This window comes from Zalophus californianus, chromosome 7 (genome assembly GCF_009762305.2).
Source record: "Zalophus californianus isolate mZalCal1 chromosome 7, mZalCal1.pri.v2, whole genome shotgun sequence".
NCBI lineage: Eukaryota > Metazoa > Chordata > Mammalia > Carnivora > Otariidae > Zalophus > Zalophus californianus.
The window spans coordinates 101,251,842-101,279,444 of record NC_045601.1 but is presented as its reverse complement, the minus strand read 5'-3'; the positions used below and the strand labels follow the sequence as shown (position 1 = coordinate 101,279,444).

Below are 27,603 nucleotides of genomic sequence, written 5' to 3'. Positions count from 1 at the left end.
AGATTTTATTTATTTACCAGAGAGAGAGAGAGAGAACACAGCAGGGGGAACAGCAGGCATAGAGAGAAGCAGACTCCCCACTGAGCAGGGAGCCCAGTGCTGGGCTCCATCCTAGAACCCTGGGATCATGAGCTGAGCTGAAGGCAGACACTTTAACTGACTGAGCCACCGAGGTGCCCCTAAAATAATTTTCTATATTTTCTCTTAAATTTCTATCCTCTCATTCTCTCTTGAACCAGGTTTTTTCCTCTTCTGCTCTCCTGAAATTGTTCTAGGAATGGTCTTCAAAGACCTCAAAGACTTAGCATGTGCTAAATCATTGGCTATTTCTTGTTTTTTATTTTAATTGGCTTTTTAGAAATAATTGATTCATTCTTTTAAGAAGCTTTTTAGGACATCATATTACCTAGTTGTCTCCTAACTTTCCTGTCACTTCTTATTAGTCTTGTACACTGGTTTCTCATCTCATCAATCTTTGGATTTTGACATCCCAGATATAAAGATTAATCCCAGAAATTTTACCTCTACTTATTTCCAAGGTGATCTCCTTCAATCTTATGGCTTTAAATAGCATCTAGAAGTTGATGATTCCAAGTTTTTATCTCTAGCCTGAACCCTCTGTCTTTAACATTAAACAAACATTCAACTGCCTAATCGGTCTTTCCAATTAAATATCTAACCTAAGATGTCCAAACTGAGCTTCTGACATGTACACTCTCACCAAAACTGCACCTCCCACAGTTTTCCCAACTCATTTAATGGCAATTGTATTTTTACAATTACCCAAATACAAAGCCTTGGGTCATCCCTAGTGTGCAAGGATGCAAGTCACATCCTCACTTTCTGTTCCCAGCAGATCATTTGGCTAGGTAGACTTCCGAATGCATCGAGAATTTGATTATTTCTTAACCTACCCACTTTTACCACCAGGTAGAGGAAGACTCCCAGGGGTATCAGAATGATAGAAATTAAGAGAAGAAAGATTTTAATGTGTTGCTATAAACCGCATAGAAGGACCACCTTAAATTGTTGGAGGATATATGGATAAAAATTGAAATTCCCATTTGGAGGACCGGATAATACAGATCGCAGCTATAATTTTGTATTTATTTAATTATAATATATTATCATTATCATTTACAGATGAGCAAACTGAGAGCTAGTTTAGTAACTTGTCCAAGATTACATGAATCAATAGCAAATCCCCTAGGATAACAACCAGAAATGCCTTCTTCCAGAAATCTCAGTGTTTTCCAGAAATGAAATTTTAAACTATAAAATTTAGAATAAAATTCTGTCTGCTTAAGACAGACAAGAAATAAGTTGGAATGTCTAGGTTAAATATTTTATTATTTTCCAACATTTATTAATGAATACATAGTATGGTTACCAGCCTATTACAGGTTTGAGGAGACACAAAGGAAAAGAATATAATATTTCTTAAACCCTCACAATTTACTTGAAATCTAGTGGTGGCTCCAAGAAAGAAGTAGTTATAGCTGTTGTCAATAAACTGGTTTGCTGTCTTTCCCAACAAATGCTGTTGGCACTCTGGGTGTCTTCTCAGACCCATCAAAAAACTGTTTTTGTCTCATTTCTTATTGCATTCAACATTTACATCTTGTTCTCCATCCCTGGAACTCTTTATGCAATTTTTTAAAGATTTTATTTATTTATTTGACACAGAGAGACACAGTGAGAGAGGGAACACAAGCAGGGGGAGTGGGAGAGGGAGAAATAGGCTTCCCGCAGAGCAGGGAGCCTGATGCGGGGCTTGATCCCAGGACCTGGGATCATGACCTGAGCCGAAGGCAGACGCTCAACAACTGAGCCACGCAGGTGCCCCACATTTTTTTTCTTCTCTTTTCAGATTCTTGAATTTGATCCTCATATCTGATTGTTGATCCTGCAGAAGTACAGACTTTGGTTACCCTTCTTCCCTCTAACTTCCCTCTAACTGTACTTGAATTAAACATATATTTTTATTTGTTTGTTTTTGTTTTTTAGGTACACATCACTTAAATCTCCAGAGGCAATATGATGCCTGTCCTGGAACAAGCTGTTTAAACTAGATATTATCATGAGGTTCACTGGATCTCTAGTGAAAAAAAAATTTTTAAATTAAAAAAATAAAGCTGTAATCTTGGGCCAGTCGTTAAGTTAGTTAAAAAAAAAAAGTAGCAAAATGTTTGGGAGCTTGGTAAAATATTGATAAATGGTTGATTGGTCCTTTGTTTTTAGCTGGAAAACAAATTCTAGTCTCTATGTTTTCCCCTTAACTTTTATCATTACAGAGACTATTTGTGCTGTCTAGTATTTACATTGAGAATGAAACAACAGATCTTTATGCATTTTTCCATCCCATTCAGAACTAAGTACAAAACTGCCAAGATAATGTTTTGAGTCTAGACTCTTGCCAAAGTTCAGATTGTAGTTAAACGCAGTGTAATAGTATTAGTATTAAATAATATTCAATTAATATGCCTTCTTGCACGAACAGAACTTGGAGAGAAGAAAGGAATGGCCAATGAATATCGTCATGCTGTACTGTAGCTTGTGCCCTCATCTTGTACTGAGGTTTCCTGTTTCTCAATGTCAATAACAAAATGATGACATTTAGATAACTGATAAGTCTATGGGTATTAATTTTCATCAGTCAAATTTCTAATAAGGTCATGGTTAAGTTGGCAAATGTTCAATTGTGTAAATTTAGGTAAACCATGACAGATCAAAAGTGGTTCTAAACTGAAGCAAAGGTGATATCCATATGATAGGAAATTAACGAAAGATATACCTCTATCATAAAACCTCTAACTTGAGAATATAAGAAAGGTCTTAGCTCATTCCATTGAATGCATAATTAATATCTACAGAGGAAGATATCAATATTGGCATATGTGTTTATTTATTACAGAAATTCTAATTTATTCCTATACCTCTCTGCACTGGTGTACAAACTTCTTTGATCACAGGTACATCTTCCTTTTCAAAATTAATCTTCTTCAAATAACCTCTCAATGCAGCAAATTTTACTTGGTGAGAGACATATATCAATTTGCTTTTCATATTTAAAGCAGCGTCTTCTACAGTAACCGAAAGATTTTGTGCACCGATCAGGATCCACCAAGGTACATGTGGCTATAGTAAAAGAAGAGTAACCGACATTACTGATCTCTTACTTAAGAACATATTATTTCTGATGACAAAAAGTACTATGCATACATTGTAACAAACTTATAAAATGCCAAAAAATAAGAAAACACTAAAATATTACATACTTCCATATATATATATATACAAAGTTTGAACACGTTTTAAATTAATATATATTACATTTTTATGCCATACATGATTCTCCTCAATAAGATTCAAAAATTTTTTAGAGCTACATAATATTCCCTTGAAATATATGACAGTTTGTCCATTTTTTCCATTAGGTCATATTTAAAATTTTAATATTTTAAGATTATAATAAGCAAATTTGTAGTACATATTTTAATACTTACATGACACATATTTAAGATAATTGTGGAAGAGTTAGATCCCAGGGTTATTAATTATATATTGCACCAGCAATATATGTAACTTTTGCCCCCAAATAAAATAGTGTCCACTGCAGTTTTAATTTTTATGCTGTTAGTATTTGTTTCGAACAATTTTTCTTTTTTCCTTAATAGTTCATATACTTTCCTTATTATGTTAATATATAATTTTTTAAAAGAATTCATGAGTTCTCTTTAAAATTTTTTTAAAGGCTTTATTTTTAGAGCAGTTTTAGGTTTACAAAAAAATTGCAAGAAAGGTTTACAAAAAAATTGCAAGAAAATATATATTTCCTATATATAGGAAATATATATTTCCTATATACTCCCTGCCCCTAAATATGCATAACCTTCCCCATTATCAACATCATCCACCAGAAGGGTACATTTTTTACCAAGGATGAAGCTACATTGACATATCATAACCACCCAAAGTCCATAGTGAAAGCTTCAAAATAGTTCATTCTTCGTGTTGTGCATTCTATGGGTTTGGGCAAATGTATAATTAAATATATCCACTATTATAATATTATACAAAGTATTTTCAGTGCCCTAAAAATCTTCTGGGCTCTGCTTATTCATCTCTCCCCTCACTCCTCTGGCAACTATTGTCTTTTTTACTGCCTTCATAGTTTTACCTTTCCAAGAATGTTATATAGTAGAAATCATATCATACACAGCATTTTTAGATTGGCTTCTTTCACTTAGTAATATGAATTTAAGGTTCTTACATGTCTTTTCATGATTTGATAGCTCATATTTTTTAGCATTAATTAGCATTTCGTTGTCTGGATATATCGCAGTTGATCTATCCATGTACCTACTGAAAAATATCTTGGATGATTCCAAGTTTTGGAATTTAGGAAATTAGGAAATTAGGAATAAAGCTGTTTATAAACATTCATGTGCAGGTTTTTGTGTGGGCAGAAGTTTTCAACTGCTTTGGGTAAATACCAAGGAGCATAATTGCTGTGTTATGGTACCAGTATGGTTAGTTTTTTTTTTAATATTTTATTTATTTATTTGAGAGAGAGAGAGAGAAAATGAGTAGGGAGAGGGACAGAGAGAGGGAGAACCGCAGGTTCCCAGCTGAGGATCCTGGGATCCATGACCTGAGCCAAAGGCAGACCCTTAACCGACTGAGCCATCCAGACACCCCCAGTATCTTTAGTTTTATAAGAAACTGCCAAACTGTGTTCCAAAGTAGCTATATAATTTTGCAATCCCATCAGCAGTGTATGAGAGTTCCTGTTGCTCCATATACTCACCACAATTTGGTTTTGCCAGTATTCCAAATTTTAGCTGTTTTGATAGGTATGAAATGTTATCTCGTTTCAATTTACATTTCCCTGATGACATATGACGTGGAACATCCTTTCCTATGCTTACTTGCCATTTGTATAACTTCTTTGATGAGATGTCTGTTAAGTTTTTTGGCCCTTTTGTTTTTATTTTGTTTTGTTTTCTTATTGTTGAGTTTTAAAGGTTCTTTGTATGTTTTGGATAATGGTCCTTTATCACATGTGTCTATTGCGAATATTTCTCCCAGTTTGTGGCTTGTCATCTCATTATCTTGTTGTTATATTTCTCAGGGCAGAAGTCTTTAGTTTTAATGAAGTCCAGCTTATCAATTCTGTCTTTCGTGGATCGTGCCTTTGGTGCTGTATCCAGAAAGTCATTGCCATTCACAAGGACATCTAGGTTTCTTCTATGTTATGTTCTAGGAGTTTTATAATTTTGCATTTTACATCTGGACCTACGAGCCATTTCAAGCCTATTCACTAGTCTAGATTCACTTTTTTCACATGTGGATGTCCACTTGTTCCAACATCAGCTGTTGAAGAGACTGTCTTTTCTTCATTATATTGCCTTTGCTCTTTTGTCAAGTATCAGTTGACTATATTCATAGGGATCTATTTCTGAGATCTCTGTCCTGTTCTATTGATCTATTTGTTTACTCTTTGACCAGTACCACACTATTCTTTTCAGATATATGAATATAATGGTATGAATTTTCCTGTAAGCTCTACTGTAGCTGTGTTCTATGACCTTTGTGCTCTCATTTTTATTACCTTTCAGATGACAATATTTTCTGACACTCATTGGTATTTCTTCTTTGAATTAGGTTGAGTTTCGTTAATCTTCATGTTTATATCTTCTTATTCTTACATTTATGTTGTTTGTTTTTCTCTCTTTTCTGTGTAACTGAGGAAGGTGTGTTATCATCACCCATTATTATGGTGTTCTCTACTCTTTTTGTCTTTCTATCTTTTTTTACATATTTCAAGACTAAGTTATTTGTTGCATTAAATTTATGGTTGCAATATTATCCTGTTGAATTGAATCTTTTATTACTACGGATAATCATTCTTTGTCTCCAGTAATGCATTTTTTTCTTACTGTTTACTTTATATAATATTAATATAGCTACTTCACCATGCTTTTGTTGGGGTTTTATATCCTTTCCTATCCTTTAGATTTTATAATTTCTCTTTTCTCATATATTAGATATTTCTCATATAAACTATTCACTACATTCAAAACTATATTCACTACATTCAAAACATTCACTCTTATTTTTTAACTTTACACTAACATTTATAATAGTAATATATTTTGGATGAAATATATCCTGTTATTTTTTTCCTATCTTCTTTTCTATATATTGGTTATTTTTTATAATCCCATCATATAATTTACCATTGTGTAGTTATATTATCTTTTACTCTTCTTTTGTGTTTATGCTAGAAGTTTCAAGTTACCAAAGTCTTATTAAAAATCATTGCTTGTTTGTTTTTTGTTTTTTTTCTTTTGCTTTTTGTTTCTTCCTGTGTTTCTGAGCTTCCACATAGAAAATCATTCTCTTTCTGGCCAATCTTTTAAGAATTTCCCTTAACACAGGAGTTCTGATGTTGAATTCTCTGTTTTTATTTGAGAATATCCTTATGTTATCTTCACTCCTAGAGGGTATTTTCATTTGATACAGAATTCTAGATTATAGTTGTTTTCTTTCAGGACTCTGAAGATATCACAACCTTGTCTTCTGACTTCTTTCTTTGTTGTTTTTTGAAAAGTCAACTTTCAGTTTAATATCTGACCCTTTGAAAATGATATGTTGTTTTCTTCAACTTTTGCTTCACTTTATTGTTTTGTTTTTTTTTTAGCAGTTTGCTATGCTTTTTCTTCCTTCCTTCCTTCATTTCTTCCTTTCTTCCCCCCTTCCTTCCTTTCCTCTTTCTTACCTTCCTTCTTTCCTTCATTCTTTCCTCCCTCCTTCACCTTTTTTCCTGATTTTCAACCTTTAATTTTCTCTTGTTTCATTCCAGATATTTTCTTCTGGTTCATCTTTCATCATCATTAAATATCTCACTGATTATGTAAAAGCAACTATTGAAAACATTCAATATGTATTTAATTTTGCTTTATGAATTTTTCAGTTCTGGAATTTTATTTTTGCTCCTTGTTGTAGTCTTCACTTCTATGCCAAGTTTTTACTTTTGTTTTTCTTTATTTAAACAAGTTAAGCACAGTTATTTTAAAGTCTAGGTCTGGTAACTTCAGTCTCTGGTTCCCTTGTTAATCTCTTCTCTTGTATGCTGGTTTCAATTTTTGATAGGATAGTTTTGTTTTCATTTGTTCCTGATTATTTTTGTCACATACATTTTTTTTTTTTTAAGATTTTATTTATTTATTTGAGAGACAGAGAACGAGAGATAGAAAGCACGAGAGGGAAGAGGGTCAGAGGGAGAAGCAGACTCCCTGCTGAGCAGGAAGCCCGATGTGGGACTCGATCCTGGGACTCCAGGATCATGACCTGAGCCGAAGGCAGTCGCTTAACCAACTGAGCCACCCAGGCGCCCTGTCACATACATTTTTAATGAAAGATTGAGGAAGCTTGAGGTCTAGAATGATGTTATCTTTCTCCAGAATGATTTATTATTGTTCCTTGTTGATGGCTAAGACTACCAACCAAACTTCCTGGATAATTTTAAACCATTTATAGAACTTGAGATAATGTAGAAGTGGGTATTAGTTCCTGGGACGGCTGGATGGCTGGACTAATGTCCTTTTAACTTAGACCTAGTTTGTAGTCTTTTGGGATCCTCAGCCAAAGCACACCAGTATTCCCGTAGTTCTTCCTTTGCAGGCTCTGAATTGCAATTTTTGCCCCAGTGGTAGCATAAGGCTATCAAATTTCTGCTTTTCAACTTCTTTCCTGTGTCTTTAAGAATAGTCAGATGCTTCTAGGGAGAAGAATGCTTCTAGCCTCAGAAGTTGATCTCAACTTGATCTTTTCACTGTAACTTTTAATTGACCCGTTTACTCTGCAAGGCCTTTAAGCAATTGTTTCATGTTTTTTGTTTTGTTTTGTTTTTTTGTCCATATATCCCCCTCAGTGCATGGGAGAGGCTATATGAAAAAAAACTGTTATAATTTTATATTATGTTTTAATATCAGGTTGCTGCTATGTGAAACAGACTACTATAATTTTTATTGTAAAGTTTTAACATCGAGTAGAGCAAACAAATCACTAATTTTTCAAAATCTTTGTATGGTACAAATTGATAGTTTTTCTAACTGCAGAGTTTACAGCTGTGGACTTTAAGCTTGAAGTTTAATGCTGTTATTTGCTAGCTAAGTAACTTTGGGTAAGCCCTACAAGTCTCAGTTGCTTCATGTGTAAAATGGAGAAAATGGTATCTCATTCACAGAGTCTGTATGAAACATGATGAATTAACACATAAACAGGTGTACAACAGTGTCTGGAACATAATAGTTTCTCACAGATTAAGAACTGTTATTAATTAATGAACAAAAGACTATAGTTGAAATTAAATCATTATTGACTACAACTTTTAGACCAGGTGGTGGGCTTTTTCTGGAGGTAAAGCAAAACACTGAGCCAAAGAGAGAAAGAGAGAGAGAAAGAGAGAGATAGGCTAATTAAGTACCATGATAGAGAAATATATTAGGTCTAATGTGTGAACAGATGAGCGTTTGCTTAATGTCATGGTGTTGCATCATGGAAGAGTGATATGAAAATTTAACCTTAAAAAATGAGCAAAGGTTATTCAAATGCACAGGAGGAGTATAAAAAGAACAAGAACCAGTCAGACAAGTAGTATGATTCTCATCCTAGAGCTGAAAGAGCATATTAATGTTTAAGTTCAAAAACTAATAATAACACAAATAGATTTCCTTCATTGAAAACATACTCTGTGTCAGGTATTGTTTTGAATATTTTGTATATATTATCTCATTTAACTGCCATAAAACTTTGAGGTTGATGTTGTTCAGATAAAAAACCTGAGGCTTTGAGTGACCAAATAATTTGCCCAAGGTTGCAAAACTAATACATGCTTAACCCAGGGTTCAATCTTAAATGGTTCCAAACCAGAATTTGCATTTTAAATATGTAATCCATGGCCTCTACATTGAAAAAGTTGGAAAGTGACATATGACAAACACTCAACAGATCTGGATATTGTCTCAAATTTGATATTGCTTATGGTCGCTCGTTGTCTCTAGGACCTTTAAGTATTTTATGACTACGGAGGGAGATGAAGATGTGAAAATCAGAAGTTGAGCACTGAATGACAAAATAGAATTTTATTAAGATGAATATGTTTACCCATACAAAGAATCAATAGTAATACATACTTAATATACTGTATATATGCTTAATAAGTGGGTTTCCTTTCTGCAACCTGAACGTAGGAAAAATTTTACCTTAGACAAATTTAAATAAAATAATTTTAGCTCCTCTATGTGGAATTATTTGTCAGTTCCCTTGACTTTGATGTCTTAACTCAAAGTTGGATAACTGAGAATTTAAGGTCACTTTCTGTTCCCCATCTCTTACCGGCCTCTTATTCAGAGCTTAGAATTACGTCCTTTTTTTCTTTTTCTTTTCTATTTCTCAAATATTGTCAGTCTGGTAAGGGTTGCACTTGTCTCTTATCTTATGGCTAGCACCTGGATCTCTACTATTGAAGATACTTCCTATCAATTAATAGTACCATCATGTAAAAGTCATAAGATGTTCTAAAATATTAATATTTGTGTTTTATTTTCCTTAGCTTATTCAAGGATATTGAAGCAGGTATAATTCTTTAAGTCAGGTGGATGAAAATACAGAAAAATATTAAGACTAATTTGCAAATTACCTTAACAAGTACAAATTAATACAAACAAATCATTGCCACAAGAGAAGCACTAATGTGGTATTCATCTGTCATATAGCATCTTTCTGGATTGGTTGAGAAGTTACTTAGCTAGTCAGTGAAATCCTGGCCTATTGGAAGAGGTTATTTATTTTTATGAGCTCTACTTTTCTCCCAACATTTTATTGGTAATTCTCATTTGTAGCCAAATCAACTTGATTTTAAATTTAATAAAATCTAGAGCACCGGGACCATTACTGTCTCCCCACCAACATTTCAACACAGGTGAATGTCTCTCCTCCACTATTTTAGACTCAGCCTCCCATGCACCAAGCAATATATCTTAAAGTTTCTAAGGCCACCATGTTTCTGTCATTTAAGGTCCATTCTGAGACATCTAAACAAGTGGCTATACTGAGTATTCTTTCTCAACTACTTCCTCTCCTCTTTTTCTGTTTTCTACTTCTACTTCTATTTTTTCCATTTCTTGAAATACTGCAATATGATATTGAATGATAAATGTTCTGCTTACATTATCTCTGAATCTTTGCAAAACCTTGTAAAATTAATGGTATTACCTTTCCATTGTACAGTTAAAGGAATTAAAGCTTCTCCACAACTACAAAGGAGCCTCAGGTCCTTAATATAAACTCTGATCTATTTGATGACAAGCTCACTCTATAAACCACTAGTATGTTGTTTTCACTATCTCTATGGATTATTTTATGCTTGTACTAAAATACTGACTAAAATACTGCTCATTCTGTCATGTTTTAACCATCTTCAGTATTGTTTTCTATCAATTTTCTATAACTCTCCCTCCAGCATGGTATCACTCTGCTTGGATCACTCATCTTACATCTTTCATCAAGTATCTACTTAGACTGACTACTTTTTATTGTTTCTTTAATGACTTTAAGGTTCTATCAATAGACAAACCACACCATTGTGTAATTGATATGTACTACTCTATAAACAGCTTCAAAGCCACTCACTCTGATACCCTGTATTACCTTTCCAATTTTATGATCCAGCAAAAGCCAAATGTAGAGCATTCTGTCCATTTCAGTACACATTATAACTTAGTATCTGTTTGAATGATCAAAAGGTAAAGGTGGTCATATTCATACACTAAGTGTCTTCATTACATTATTTAAAGTTTTCTGCAATGCTCAGCAAATGGTATAGTCCCCACACATCTGAAGCACACCTATATTCCCATGTGACCTCACTGCTTTTGGCCAAATAATCTATTCATCTTGTACTTTAGCCTCAGTGCCTTCTACAGAAAGCATGATGAAATATAAAGAACAAATATGCTAGGATTTTGTATTCCAATGTTTATATTCCACTTATCACACAGTATAACAGGTGTGACCTTGAAAAACTCTCTCCTTTGATGTCATTTTCCTCTTGTATAAAAAGAGGCAATAACAGGTATCTCAGAGTGTTATCTGGAAGGTCAGATTAGATATCTACATGAGAAATTACAAAATGGGGTTTGGCACATGCTAGACATACATATTTACTTCTTGTCTTCTCTTTCTTTCTCTCACCTTCCAAGGTCTAAATACAAGTTTCTTATCCCCAGTTTCAAAGCTCTTCATCAGAGAATTCAGGACATTTTCCCAAACCTCCACAATTGCCATGCCATAATTCCACCATTCTTACTATTTAGAGCATACTTTTATAAACCTTCTAATTCAAGGAATTCATTGATTTATCCGAGTTTATTCAACTAGCTTTTAATATGCCTGGAGAATTATTGTGTTTTTCTTTTATTTTTATTTCCTTAGTGTCCAGCATTGTGCTCAGTAGATCGCTAACCACTCAGTATTACATGGTTATTGATGGACACGCTAGCACCATGGGCCTCAACATCCTCCCTAATCATCTTTGAGGTCCCCACTTCCTCAGTTCCCCTTCATTATTAATAATAACTATAATATCTGGGGTGCCTGGGTGGAGCAGGCAGTTAAGCCTCTGACTATTGGTTTCAGCCCAGGTCGTGATCTCAGGGTCATCATCATGAAGTCTGCTTAAGACTTTCTCTCCCTCTCCCACTGGCAACTCCCCCCCCCCATCACATGCATGCTCTCCCTCTCTGTCTCACTCTCTCTAAAGTAAACAAACGTTTAAAAAATGATAATCATAATAACTACAACATCAGCAACTATAATAATTATAATAGTACTAAATTGATAGACTAATTTTCAGTTTGTAGGGCTACTTACTGGTACATTATTACACTAAATCCTAACTGCAGTCTTTTGAGGTGCATATAATTAGCAAGCACAATATTTTACATCGGACTTTTTATTTAAGATTGTGGTAGTTATTGATTCTGCTTGTATTTTCTTTTTTTTATTGTTAAAGACTTTGGCAAATCATTTAAATTCTCTGAGTAGCAGGGTTCAGAAGTTATTAAGAAGGAAGCTAGTAATAAAATCTAGATCTTCTAAGTTTGAATTCAGTTGTCTTTCTGTTACATGTTGTGCCTCTTGAATTCCCAACTTTCTAGGTCCAAATTAGAACACTTTTGGGTATCAATTTATATCTTCGTTGTTAGAGAACCTGGATCCCTTCAGAGGATAGATCTCTCAAGAATATCATAAAATCTCCAACATGCACTTCATTGCAGTACGTATTTTAAATATTTATTTTTAATTGATTCATAAAGCCATTGCTGAGTTTCTTTACTAATGTATTAACTAATTCAACAAGGATTTTTTGTGATACTGTTTCTTTATTTACCATTTTATTCCTACTGTATCTCATTGCCCAGCATATTTTGATACTATATCCTGGATCATTTTATAGATTCTATTATTGATATCTCAGGAGATATTTACTGTTATTCTCAATCATTCATCTTCCCCAGGCCTTATTTGTTTGTTTGTTTGTTTGTTTGTTTTTAAAAATTATTTGAGAGAGAGAGAGGAGAGCACGCAAGCAGCAGGGGGAAAGGCAGAGGGAGAGGGAGAAGCAGACTCCTTACTGAGCTCAGAGCTCAACATGGGGGCTAGATCCCAGGACACTGAGATCATGTCCTGAGGCAAAATCAAGAGTTGGATGCTTAACAGACTAAGCCACCCAGGCACAATTTATTATGAAATCTTGGGTCTAATAAATAGACCCAATTTATTATGAAATCTTCATTTCTGAATTTTAGAAATAAATTTTTTAATTTATATTTTTAAAAATAATTTAAGTATCTGAAACAATCAAGACCTAAAAAAGCCAGAGGATCTACTTTGATCATATTAATTTTCAAAATGAGTTGAAGGGGCCTGAGTGGCTCAGTTGGTTAAGCATCTACCTCTTAATTTCGGCTCAGGGTCCTGGGATCAACCCCTGTGTGGGCTCTGGCTTTGCGTTCAGCAGGGAGTCTGCTTGTCCCTCTGCCTCTCCCCCTGCTCCTGCTCTCTCTCTCTTTCCCTCTCTCAAATAAATTAAAATCTTTAAAATAAAATGAGTTGAGGGGCGCCTGGATGGCTCAGTCACTAAGCATCTGCCTTCGGCTCAGGTCATGATCCTGGAGTCCTGGGATCAAGCCTGCATTGGGCTCCCTGCATGGTGGGAAGCCTGCTTCTCCCTCTCCCACACCCCCTGCTTGTGTTCCTGCTCTCACTGTGTCTCTCTCTGTCAAATAAATAAACAAAATCTTAAAAAAAAAAAAGAAAACGAGTTGAGTACATTAGTATAACACTATTCTAATGAGGAAACAGAATCAACACAATCAAGAGACTTCTTTAATTTAATTGATTTGATTGTGTTATTTTTATAATCTGGTGTTTCTATTTTTAGCTAGAAGCTCTATAAACAAGCATTTATTTTACCTGGTAGGATGAAGGTCACATAACACAGAAAATGGAGGAGATGATAAAATATCTTCATTCTGCAGAAAGAAGCTGCTGGAAGATTTGGTAACAAAATCTAGAGAGTAGCACACTTTCCAAAAAGCCAGGAGACATTTACTATTTATAGTTTTCTAATGGAAGAAAAACTCTTTATCCGGAAATTGTTTTAATCTGGTGTACTTGTCTCTGCACCATTGACTAGGGCTGTGGGCAGAATTACCCAAATTGAAAATACTTCAAATTATTGATCTTTAGAGAGGAAACTCTACGTGGAAGATAGCTGCACACATGACACCATTATATCGATGGTGATCAATTAAACATTGACGCAATGGTCATGCATGGAGTGGGTTTAAGAGAAATATTTACCATTTTAGATGTGAAACAATTGAACATTACCATGTCAGTTAAACTCCTGGTTACTTTTCAAAATATATTCTAGTCACGAATTTGGTATGCAAATTCATCAATATGTCCAGATATCCCAAATTCTTACTTATATCCAGTTATCCCATTGATTTCCCCAAATTACTCATTTACCAAAGGACACATAGTGAGCCTTACTTTTGTCATTAATTTTTACTAAATTATTTGCAGATGCAACTTGAATATTTATGGAGCTCTTCTTTTTCCTAGAAAAGGCCAATTAGTCTCCATTTATTTTAAATTTTTTATCAGAATAATATAGGCACACAATAAATATTGAAAAAAGACCTTGTAATGAATAGAAATAATTTCCTCTTTCAATCTATGTTTAGATCTTCTCTTTATTATTGGATAAGAATTAGGATCTAGCTTAATATTTTGTCCTTGTGTGGCAACCACAGAATGTATCTTTTGGTTTCCACTAAGAAAAATGTGGATTCAGGCCGTCGCCAATGTACCATCTCTAGGCAGCCCCGGGAACCTGTTTTTCCCGGGAGCAGCTATGAGCAAGCAGAACCAGGTTTCATACGTTTGTGGGTTTTTTTTTGTTTGTTTGTTTTGTTTTTGTTTTGTGGGGGCCACTGCCCTAAAACATCAAATTTATTGTGCTGTTCTTACATTCCAAACCCAACCCCCTCTCCCAGTGGGGGTCAGCAGAGGGAAGGAACCGGCGTTCCTGGCTCGCTTCAAGGAACAGGTTGGCTACAGGGAAGGGCCTACGGTGGAAACCAAGAGAATCCAGCCTCAGCTCCCAGATGAAGATGGTGATCGCAGTGACCCAGCAGTGACGAAGGAGATGAACAGCCCCAAGTGGTGGTTTTGAAAAAGGGAGACCTGTCAGTTGAAGAAGTCATGAAAATTAAAGCAGAAATAAAGGCTGCCAAAGCAGATGAAGAACCGACTATAGTTGATGGAAGAACGATGTATGGAAAACCAGTCAAACGTTCCTTGGATGAAAAATATTCAGGTTTAACAGCAAGCTCAAAAAAGCGGGAGACAAATGAAGATGAAATAAATAAGTAGGACTCAGTTAAAAAGAACTCACAAAACCAAATCAAAAACAGTTGCCTCCTTTCTTTTGACAATGAAGATGAAACTAAGTGTAAATATTTTGAATTTAGTCGTCCTTAAGAGTATATGGGGTGTTTTTTAAAGTGACACTTTTTTTTCTATTTAAAGATAATACAAGTTCATTATAAAAGATTCAGAAAAAATTTAGTATGATAAAAATTTTGTCTATCAATACCCCTTTGACATGAGGTTAATCTGTAGATATTAACTACTATGTGTGGGGTATGTATTTTTTAAACAAAATTGAGATTATATTGCATATGTTTTCTATCCTGCTTTTCACATGACATTATATTCTGAGCATTTTTCCAGGTCAGTAAAATTTTAAAAATTTAACATAATTGCTACAGAGGATTTTGTCATTAAACAGATCGCCTATTGCATCTTCTTCATTAGCAGAAGCCCACTTTGGAGGAAGATGATAATACGCTTATTTAAGAATACTTCCCCAGCTCCTGCTAAAGGTAACCATATAACAGCTCTGGCAATTTTAGAGATAAAAGTGGATCTTGTACAAGTGAGCTTCTAATAGAAGGGATCTTGATAGAAGAGAGGATCTAATGTATAACATGGAGACTGTAGTTAATAACACTATAAAAAAGAGAGATATAAGTAGAAGTCTGCTTAATAAAGCTACCAGGTATGTGATACAAGAAAGCAGATCCGGCAAGCACCTTTGTCCTCGCTACATTCTGCTACATCCAGGAGCACATACATGAAACCTAGGAGTATTGAAGCCATTTTTTGGCCTAAGGAAGGCAGATCTTTTCTCTGGGTGGTACAGTGGAAAGATTCAAGGCACCTGGATCCTGATAGCATGCCTCGAGGAGCTGCTGCACCAGCCACGGATTGCCAACCTCTGGACTTGTTACATGAGAAGAATAAACCAAAAGTTGTTGGTCAGTAGTACCACTTGCTGACACCTGAGAATTCAATGTCTCCTGCCCTCCTTTTCCCTTAAGAGGCCCCCTTTAGTGTTGTGCTCTAGAATTTGTCAACCTTAAAAATAAAAATCAATTATTTAAAAAAAAAAGAAAGAAAGAAAAATGTGGATTCAGATCACACACTCTTGTGCTGTTCTGCTCGTCAAATATTTGAAAGTTATATTAATTTTCAGGGGCGCCTGGGTGGCTCAGTCATGAAGCGTCTGCCTTTGGCTCAGGTCAGGATCCCACAGTCCTGGGATCGAGCCCCACATCAGGCTCCCTGCTCCGCGGGGAGCCTGCTTCTCCCTCTCCCACTACCCCTGCTTTTGTTCCCTCTCTTGCTGTGTCTCTCTCTGTCAAATAAATAAATAAAATCTTTTAAATAAATGGTTATATTAATTTTCAAAAATTCTGTAGGTTATCTTTAAACATTTAAATACCTCATTTTTTCCCCCACCAACATTAGTCACAACATTAAACTTTCTCTATTTAAAATGAAGACATTAGTCCCTTGCCATTCTCTCCAACATTCCTCCCCACTTTGTACATCTCATTCACTTGGTGTCATACATTTCCTTTTATCTTGTCTAGGATAATATTTGCACTCAGAATTGAGACATTTAAGCTTTATATTGAAATCCTGTAATACAATAATAGTATGAACTCTATTGCTTTTTTAATGTGTCTGATGTGCTAACCAAAGACAAATATTAGTTTCAAAGTCAAGTGAATTATTACTATTATTATTATTTTATTTTCTCTCTTAGTTTTTTTTCTCAAATGTTTTCAAGTCTTTTGGTTTTAGTTGTTTCATTTTTGGTTATGATGTTTTTGAAAAATATTTTTTCCTATAATTTTCTTCTGGATGTGGATGAAAAATATAAATAATGGCCATTCCTCATCCTTAAGTTTACCGTAGTACCATAGGCTATACCTGTCCCTGCTTCATTCCAAGAGTTTCTGAACCTGTTCAACTGCACTGAATCTACTGTGATTTGGATCTCATGTCTTCTCTCTCTCTCTCTTTTTTTTTTCCCTCCATCCAGAAATGTTCTCAAAAAACATAGGAAACACAAGAATTTCAATGCTGGAAAACATTTTTATTCTGCCCTCGTATCTGATTGTTTGGATGTAAAATCTGGGTTCAAAATCATGTGAAGTCATTACTCTACTAATTTCTACCATTCAGTTTTCTTGATGAGAATTCCAATGCTAGGCCAGGTCCTTTTAAATGGTTTGATTTTTTCCTCTCTCTAGACACTTATAGGACATTCTCTTCATAATTTGTACCCAAATCTCATGATTCACACATTTCTTGGTGTGAACTTCTTTTTTATGAGTTCTGTCTGGCACAGGTGAGCTTCTATCTTCAAATCTGGGAAGATGTTGTGTTCTCTTCTCTTTTTCTGTTTCTTTCTCTGATAAAGTCTTTTCCTCATTATGTGTATATTTATCTTCTCTCTTTGGGGGATTTCTTTCAGTCAGATATTGAAATTTTCTTCTTCCTTATTTTTTTATTTTGATAAAAAAATCTTATTTTTATATCTACTTATGTTATTTTATGATTTAAATATCGTTCAATTTTCAGTTTTTTTTCTTTTCTTTTATTTATTTATTTGACAGAGATAGAGAGAGACAGAGAGAGAGGGAACACAAGCAGGGGGAGTGGGAGAGGGAGAAGTAAGCTTCCCGCTGAGCAGGGAGCCCGATGTGGGACTCGATCCCACATGACCCAAGCTAAAGACAGACACTTAATGGCTGAGCCACCCAGGTGCCCCTCACTTTTCATTTTTCTAATTTTTTTTTAAGCAAACATATTTAGGATGTAAGTGCCCTTATCTGTTCTCTGATTATTCTTTTGCCATGGAGCAGTGTTTTTGTTTTGTAGATGTAAGTTTTTCTTGAATCCCTCTGCAAATATATTTGAGAGTTTTGTTCATATTAAACTCTGTTTTCCTCGAACTGTTTTCTCAGGATCTAGTGTTCTGTTTGGTGGTGTTATCTTAGTTATTCATGCCTTTGCTTTTATATATTGTTGTAAAAGCACTGGTTCTAGGGTGAAGAATTAAATACCTCATGGGGATTTCCTTGTCTTTACCCCAAGGCCTCTGCTTCGGGGAAATCTCATAGTAAGGTCTATGGATGTAGGTTGAATGGGCTTCTTTAAAGTTATCATAAAAGCCATCTATGAAAAATCCACAGCAAGTATCATTCTCAATGGAGAAAAACTGAGAGCTTTTCCCCTAAGGTCAAGAACATGGCAGGGATGTCCATTATCACCACTGCTATTCAACATAGTACTAGAAGTCCTGGCCTCAGCAATCAGACAACAAAAAGAAATAAAAAGCATCCGAATCAGCAAAGAAGAAGTCAAACTCTCACTCTTTGTAGACGATATGATACTTAATGTGGAAAACCCAAAAGACTCCACCCCAAAACTGCTAGAACTCATACAGGAATTCAGTAAAGTGGCAGGATATAAAATCATGCACAGAAATCAGTGGCATTCCTATACACCAACAACAAGACAGAAGAAAGAGAAATTAAGGAGTCGATCCCATTTACAATTGCACCCAAAACCATAAGATACCTAGGAATAAATCTAACCAAAGAGGCAAAGGATCTGTACTCAGAAAACTATAAAATACTCATGAAAGAAATTGAGGAAGACACAAAGAAATGGAAGAACATTCCATGCTCATAGGTTGGAAGAACAAACATTGTGAAGATGTCAATGCTACCTAGAGCAATCTACACATTCAGTGTGATCCTCATCAAAATACCATCCATTTTTTTCAAAGAAATGGAACAAAGAATCCTAAAATTTGTATGGAACCAGAAGAGACCCCGAATAGCCAGAAGAATACTGAAAAAGAAAAGCAAAGCTGGTGGCATCACAATTCCAGACTTCAGGCTCTATTACAAAGCTGCCATCATCAAGACAGTATGGTACTGGCACAAAAAATGACACATAGATTAATGGAACAGAATCGAGAGCCCAGAAATGGACCCTCAACTCTATGATCAACTAATCTTCAACACAGCAGGAAAGAATGTCCAATGGAAAAAAAGTCTCTTCAACAAACGGTGTTGGGAAAATTGGACAGCCACATGTAGAAGAGTGAAACTGGACTATTTTCTTACACAGATAAATGGAAATGGATGAAAGACTTCAATGTGAGACAGGAATCCATCAAAATCCTAGAGGGGAACACAGGCAACAACCTCTTCAACCTCAGCCACAGCAACTTCTTCCTAGAAACATCGCCAAAGGCAAGGGAAGCAAGGGCAAACATGAACTATTGGGACTTCATCAAGATAAAAAGCTTTTGCACAGCAAAGGAAACAGTCAACAAACCCAAGAGAAAACCAACAAATGGGAGAAGATATTTGCAAACGACCTATCAGATAAAGGGCTAGTATCCAAAATCTATAAAGAACTTATCAAACTCAACACCCAAAGAACAAATAATCCAATCAAGAAATGGGCAGAAGACATGAACAGACATTTCTGCAAAGAAGAGATCCAAATAGCCAACAGACACATTAAAAATTGCTCAATATTACTTGTCATCAAGGAAATACAAATCAAAACCACAATGAGATACCACCTCCCACCAGTCAGAATGGCTAAAATCAACAAGTCAGGAAACGACAGATGTTGGCGAGGATGCAGAGAAAGGGGATCCTTCTTACACTGTTGGTTGGAATGCAAGCTGGTGCAACCACTCTGGAAAACACTATGGAGGTTCCTCAAAAAGTTGAAAATAAAGCTACTATGACCCCACAATTGCACTACTGGGTATTTACCCCAAAGATACAGTTGTAGTAAGCAGAAGGGGCACGTGCACCCCAATGTTTATAGCCACAACGTCCACAATTGCCAAACTATGGAAAGAGCCTAGATGTCTATCGACAGATGAATGGATAAAGAAGATGTGGTGTGTGTATATATATATATATATATATATATATATATATATATATATATATATGTATATTTACAATGGAATATTATGCAGCCCTCAAAAATTGAAATCTTGCCATTTGCAATGATGTGGATGGAACTAGAGGGTATTATGCTAAGCGAAATAAATCAATCAGAGAAAGACAATTATCATATGATCTCACTGATAGGGGAAGGGAGGGAAAATTGAAACAAGACAAAACCAGAGAGGGAGACAAACAATGAGAGACTCTTAATCTCAGGAAACAAACTGAAGGTTGCTGGAGTGGAGGGGGGGGAGGGATGGGGTGGCTGGGTGATGGACAATGGGGAGGGTATGTGCTATGATGAGCACTGTGAATTGTGTAAGACTGATGAATCACGGTCCTGTGCCCCTGAAACAAATAATACATTATATGTTAATAAAAATGTAAAAAATAAAGTGAGCAGAGGGGTTAGAACTCTCAATGTCTTGAAGAAACAGAACAAAACAAACATTGCTTTTTTTTCTGGGACACAGGTTCCTGTACCAGAACTCTTAGACCTTCCCATATGATTTCTTCAACTGGGCTGTGGTTTTATTTAAACAAAACTAAAAACTCCGTTAGGGAAGAATGGTATTTCTCTTGTTTGACAGTGAATCTCCAGTGTGTAGGAATGTTTTTATTAGAATGGAAACTCCAAAAGTGAAGATATAATCCAAATGAATATCTTTGACAACTTTGTAAAAAATCAATTGACTACACATATTGGCATCTGTTTCAAGACTTTACGTTCTGATTTGTTGATCAATCTCTTTCTATTTTACGGCCATACCAAATTCTCTTGGTTATTGAAACATTATAGTAAAATCTGGAATCAAGTAGTGTCAGCTTTACAACTTAGTTCTCAATTCTTCAATTTATCATGGCTATTTTGGGTCTTGTAAATTTCCAAACAATTTTTTTTTTAAATTTTACTTACTTATTTGAGAGAGAAAGAGGGAGGGAGGGAGAGAAAAAGCAGGAGCAGGGGAGGTGCAGAGGGAGAGGGAGAAGCAGACTCCCCACTGAGTAAGAGTCCATGCAGGGCTCAATCCCAGGACCCTGGGATCTTAACCTGAGCCGAAGGCAGACGCTTAACTGACTGAGCCATCCAGGTGCCCCTCCTTGAAATTTCATTTTTTGAGTTTTGTTATGGATAATGCTGGCCTCCTAATATCATTTGGGAAATATTCTTTCTTATTCTATTATACAAAGGGGTCTGTGTATAATGAATATTCTTTCATTATTAAATATTTAGAAAAATTCAGCGATGAAGCCATCTATACCTGGTATTTTCTATGTGGGAAGATTTGTAGATAGACATTATTAAAAAAGGATATAGAATGATACAAGTTGCAAATTTTTTCTTACGTGAATCTTGGTGGTTTACATCATTTGAGGAATTTTTCCTTTTCATAACAGTTATCAAAGTATAGGTATATCATTGATTATTGTATTCTCTTACTGTTTTTTAGTATTTTTTATATCTGTTGTCATTTCTCCTATTCATTCCTAATATTGGTCATTTGCGCTTTCTTTCTCTTTCTCTTTCTTTTTTTAATCAATCTGGTTAGATATTTCTGAAAATCAATTTTTTACCTTTTTAAAAAAACAGCTTTTGTTTTTGTTGATTTTTTCCTATTGTTTTTCCATTTCATATTTAATTAATTGCTGATCTTATTTTATTATTTCCTTCCTTCTGCCCAGTAAAAATAAGGGTTTCATTGAGGTATATAGTTTCTAAAATGAGGTTTATTTTGCCTTTCTTTTTCTAAATTCTTTTTTTTCTAAGTTCTTAAAATGGAGGCTTAAATCATTGGTTTGAAAGATTTCTTATATTTTTTAAAGATTTATTTTATTTCATTTTTAAAGATTTTATTTATTTTATTTTCTTATATTTTTAAAATATTTTATTTATTTATTTATTTGAGAGAGAGAGCGCGTATGCCTTTGTATGTATTCAAGGGGGGTTGGGGAGGAAGAGGAGCAAGGGAGAAGGGAGAGGGAGGGGAAAAGAATCTCAACAAGACTTGTGCTGAATGAGGAGCCCAATGAGGGGCTGGATCTCCCGACTCTGAGATCATGACCTGAACTGAAACCAAGACTCAGGTGCTCAGTTGACCTAACAGGCCAGGCGCCCCTCTTATTTTTTATTATAACCACTTAAAAATACTGTGGTTATAGTCTTGGGCTCTCTTTTTGTCTGTGTCTCTTTGTTTTTTGTGTGTGTCACTCTCTCTATCTGTCTCTTGTTTCCTCCCTCCCTCTCTCCCTCTCTCTCTCTCTCTGATCACTTGTACTGGGGGAATCAAGGTACCATGTTGTGAGAATTTCTACGGAGTGGCCCAGATTATCTTGTTAGAATCCATGACCCTTTATTTAATAAGTTATAAAGAATTGGAGCTCTATGTCCAATAGCTCTCAAGAACAAAGCCTGACAACAACCAAATGAGCAGGCTTAGAAGCAGATCCTTTGACCCTCGTTGAGTATCAAGATGTTTACAGCTCCAGTTAGTGCAATCTCATCAGAGACCTTGAGACAGAAGCACCAAGCTAAGCTGCTTCTGGAATGCTTTCCACAGCATCTATGAGAAAATACAGGTTTTTAAGACTGTTACTTCTTGGAATAATTTGTTTAAAAAAAAGAATTAATATAATATTCTGTCTTACATTCTCTATCTTTTAATTGGTATGTTTACATTTAATATTTACACTTAATGAAATTATAATATGGTTGTGTTTAAAACTGTCACCTTGTTATTTGTTTTCTATTTGTTCTCCTTTCCTTTGTTCCCCTTTCCTTCCTCTCCTATATGTACATTTTTTAGTATCACATTTTATCTACCCCACTGGTTATATACATATTTTTTTTTTGTTCTTGCTGTAGGGTTTATAATACAGCCCTCTAACTTTCATGTATAACTCTTACAATCCTATACTAATATTTTCCCTTTCCCATAGTTTGGGCTATTTCATTCATGTCTTTCTGCAATGCAATAAACCACACAATGTATTTTACTTTTGTTTTAAGCAACTGTCTTTTACAGAGATTTAAAAACTGGGAAAAGAATATTTTACATTTACCCACAAACTTACAAATTGTAACTCAATTTATTCCTTTGTGAAGGTCCAAATTTCTATCTTTTATAGTCTTCTTTCTACTGGAAAATTTTTGTGTATTTCTCAAGAAAGGTCTGCTGACCTTTATCCATGTTGTAGCATGAATTTGTACTTTATTCCATTTTATTGCCAAAATAATATTCCATTGTATGGGTATGCCACATAATGTTTATCTATCCATCAGTTTATAGACATTTGGGTTGTTTCCATTTGGGTTGTTTTGGCTATTATGAATCAAGCTGCTATGGCCATTTGTGTGCAAGTTTTTGCATTGACCCATTTTTCAATTCTTTTGCACATATGCCTATGAGTGGGATTGCAGAATCAAATGAAAATTCCAGGCTTAACTTTTTCAGGAACCAGCACTCTATTTTCCCAAGTGTTTCCACCAGTTTACATTCTCACCAGCAGTATATGAGAGTTCCAATTTCTTCATATTCTAACCAACATTTGTTAATGTGTCTTACGTTCATTATAACTCTGTTAGAAAGTGGGAAGTGGTAACTCACTGTGGTGCTGATTTGCATTTCCTTGATGGCTATTGAGATTAAATACCTTTCTATGTGCTTATTGAACATTCATATATCCTCTTTGGAGAAATGTCTATTCAATTCCGTTGTCCATTTTATAATTGGGTTAGTGTGTTTTTATTACTGAGTTATAAATATTCTTTGTATATTCACAGCTACCTTGATTGGGCGGCTGCTGGTTGTCAAGGCTCTTGGTGAGGCAAGAGTTGGACAATAATGGGGCAGTTGAACTGCCACAAAGTTAGCTGTTCTTATTGAGATTCAGCATTGCTTTGTTTTGTTTTTTAAATCAATAAATGCTCCTTGGATTTCTGCAAATCTGTGGTTAATTTGGAGAGCTCTTGAAAAGTTGATTTTGCCAATTTCTTGCCACTATTTTGCTGCTTTTATGAAGGGACAGAATTCTGGATCTCTTTATTCCATCATTTCAGAAGTCTTGCCTATGATTCGTTATGTGTTGTTTCTTTTTTCTTTTTTAAAAACTTTTATAGTTTGGAAGTTATATATACTGGCTAGTATTGCTTTGCCACAGACTACCCTGAAACTTGATGGTTTAAAACAAAAACAATTTTATTATGCTCATCGATTATATGGGTCAAAAACTAACACAGAGGTACACCTGGGTGGCTCAGTTGTTAAGCGTCTGCCTTCGGCTCAGGTCATGGTCCCAGGGTCCTGGGATCGAGCCCCACATCGGGGTCCCTGCTCGGTGGGAAGCCTGCTTCTCCCTCTCCCACTCCCCCTGCTTGTGTTCCCTCTCTCGCTCTGTCTCTCTCTGTCAAATAAATAAATAAAATCTTAAAAAAAAAAAACTAACACAGAGCATAATAGGAATAGGTTGCCTCTTTTCTTCTATGTCTGAGACCTCATCTGGAAAGACATGAAGACTGGGAGTGAGTTCTCATTGGTTAGCTTCTCCTTCTTACCCTCCTTTATGGAGTCTAATTTTTCTTAACATACTTTAAATGTTACTCCTTAGAATTTTGGACACTTTTTTCCTTCTCATCAATCTGTAGTAGTCTTTTGGGTGATTTTATCCCATCGCTTCTGTTTATGGCTCCTGAAATCTATATTTGAAGCACATTTTCTCTCCCAAGCTTCACATCAGTATATAGCTAAAAAGTCTAAACTCAACATGCCATAAATGTTCCTTTGCAAAAAATCTATGTCTTTTGCTATGTTTCCTAGTGAATGATTGCAGTGTTCAGTCTTTTATCCAAGTAAGAAAACTTGGAGTTATCATTTCCTCCTTAACCTCAAATTCACTGAACTTCTTACATTTTCTCTAGATCAGAATTCTCACCTAAATTTTTGTATTTTCCAGATCTGTGCTGTAGCTATAGGTAAAAACACTCAGAGGAGACTTTAAATTCTACACATCAAGTATTTGCTGATAGAAAACTCTATAATTCATAAGAAAGTCATGTCAATATTAATTCAAGATTATGGTAGAATTAATGTGGAATGTGGAAAATTGTAAACACAATGAGTTCACTGAAGATAGGGAAAAGGACAGAAGTATTTTTTTTAAGATTTTATTTATTTATTTATGAAAGACAGAGAGAGAGAGAGAGGCAGAGGGAGAAGCAGGCTCCCAAGGAGCAGGGAGCCCGACGCGGGACTCGATCCCAGGACCCTGGGACCATGACCTGAGCCGAAGGCAGATGCCTAACCATCTGAGCCACCCAGGCGCCCAGGACAGAAGTGTTAAATGCTGAATTATATATGAAGAAGTTAAATAAAATTCTTAAGGACCTGAAAAGAAGACCCCTGGATTGCTGCCTATGTTCAGAATTAATTATGATAAAAGGTTAACTTTAGAATTAGAAATGGCTTTTCTTTGTTTTCTTTGGATATTTTTGTATTCTTCCAAATTTTCTTATACTTTATAACAAGAAAAAAATCCTTTAAAAATGTTTTTAACTTGCTTTTATTCTCATCACATTTTACTCCCTGTTGTGTTTTGTTTGATTGTTCTTATAAATACATCACCAATAGTGTCTTATTATGTGATTAAGGTGTTTATGACTTTGTGTCTAAGACTCAAGCACACTTTGCTGAAATTATGGAAAGGTAGCATAAACCATGATTGATGACTGATACCTAAAAGGTGTCTGTCATGTGGGTAGAGGAGGACTTCTGTCAGTTTAGTAAATAAGCTACCACTCTTTCCATCTCTTGTACCTAACCCAACATTGAACTCACAAGCCGCCATAATATAGTTGTGTAATTGAGAAGGCCAGAGGACACCCACATGAAAATAGATTGATAAAAAGTAGAAAGTTCATTTTTATTAATAGCAATGTTACAAGTTAGTGTTATAGAGTAAGGTAGACTTATAATTTAGAGTATATCCCCTGTGGTATTGATGGGTTTAGGGACTGGCTTTTGGTATTCCCGTACAACACAGCAGGGCTCAGTACTGCAGTAATTATATATGTACTCCCAACTGTTGCAGGAAGTCTTGCAGGCACCACGAACGAGGTAACATTCTCTTTTTCTCTCTACATCTTCTTTTGTTTTTTTCTGTGAAGCTAAGCAAAAGTATCTATGATCATAAATCCAGATTTAATCCCCTTGCATAAATAGGTGGATAGGTAATAGATAGACAGACAAGCATATAAAGTTGTTTAAAGTATAGAGGTAAACCATTTCGTTTCTAAAATCATGTCCAGTCAATTATATTAAAAAGTTCACATTTTATCCCTTACAAATTGTGACAATATAAATACTTATTTATCCAACAATATTTCCTTTGCCACTAGCTTTTTTTAAAAATGGAATATCATTAAGTATCTAATCTGTGCATGCTTCCTCAAAAGTAAAGAGAAAAAAATGTGGAAAAAATAGTCTACCTGTTTGTGTTCTAAATAACCATCTACCTCTAACACCCCCTCTCCCCCTAAAATTACTGGACCAGTTATAGAAAGCTTAATTTTGACAACAGCTAGAGTTATCAGTTCATTAAGTCACATTTAAAAAGAGAAGGCAGTAGGAAGTATGTAAGAAGTCATAGTCTCATCAAACAAAATAACAAACAGGTTTAATTCTACATCCTGGGAATTTTTTTCCCTTTCATTTTCTCAACTATCAGTCCAATTCATTTCTTCTTTCATGTAAAATAGAGTGAATTGCATTATAGGTTCATGTGGAGTCTCCTAACAACAATTTAATTGTTTGACTTTTTCCAGAGTAAAGCATTTATAAAAAACATTTTGTTCTTCCCTCCTTTTTAATATTAACAAATATTACCTGATGGACCACAAGACACAGTGAAGACAAAGGTCAGGAAAATACAAAGTATCTTCATTGCTGATACTGTTACTTCAGTGAAGTTGAGGCAGACCTCAAAATGTCTGAGAGTTGTGCTATTTCTTGATACAAGAAAGATGAGCTCTTGTTTTTATAGCCTTCTCAGAGTAATTACTATTCTGATTAATGCCGCCTTTCAAGATTGAGTACATATTCATGTACTGTGTAATAGCAACAAACAGAATAGAGGACTTAGTTCTATTATGACCTCAATGAGCCAAATGTGAACTCATTTTCAGTTACACGGGCAAATAATAGGATGAAAATCTTTTTAGATTTTTTAATTGAAAGGACACAATCAGTTTCATCTATATTTTCAGTCACATGCTTTCTTGAGTATCTATTATGTGTCAGGCAGTGTTTTAAACACTTTATATAGATTAGCTAGCTTAGTCTTCATTACTAATGCTACGACATAGAAACTTCCTCTTTTCCAGTTGAGGAAATTGTGGCACAGAGGGATTATATAATTGCCTCACATCAGACATGTAGTGACTGGCAGAGCTGAGGTAGACTACAAGGTAATTTGATGCCAGAGTACATACTCTCATCTTCCACCTTCTTCACCCTCGTAACTGAGTAAAATGATGTTTATCATGTGACATTATCCTCTGTATACTGGTCTGAATTAGACAGTTCCTGGGATGCAATTTTTCTACAAAAAGAAAATATTTCTAAAACAT

At 35.1% G+C, this 27,603-nt stretch overlaps 2 protein-coding genes and 1 pseudogene across 2 annotated transcripts; 1 reads left to right on the top strand and 2 right to left on the bottom strand.

Moving 5' to 3' along the window:
* Positions 1–2,992: 2,992 nt before the first annotated feature.
* Positions 2,993–13,603, bottom strand: DEFB114 (defensin beta 114). Its single transcript, XM_027601031.1, has 2 exons — positions 13,546–13,603; positions 2,993–3,138 (listed from the first exon to the last, which is right to left on the bottom strand). Exons 1-2 carry the CDS (start codon positions 13,601–13,603, stop codon positions 2,993–2,995), a joined length of 204 nt encoding a protein of 67 aa, XP_027456832.1.
* An 891-nt stretch (positions 13,604–14,494) lies between these two features.
* LOC113928078 lies at positions 14,495–15,592 on the top strand (annotated as a pseudogene).
* Positions 15,593–25,951: 10,359 nt separating this feature from the next.
* DEFB113 (defensin beta 113) lies at positions 25,952–26,918 on the bottom strand. Its single transcript, XM_027600925.1, has 2 exons — positions 26,861–26,918; positions 25,952–26,142 (listed from the first exon to the last, which is right to left on the bottom strand). Exons 1-2 carry the CDS (start codon positions 26,916–26,918, stop codon positions 25,952–25,954), a joined length of 249 nt encoding a protein of 82 aa, XP_027456726.1.
* Positions 26,919–27,603: the final 685 nt, after the last annotated feature.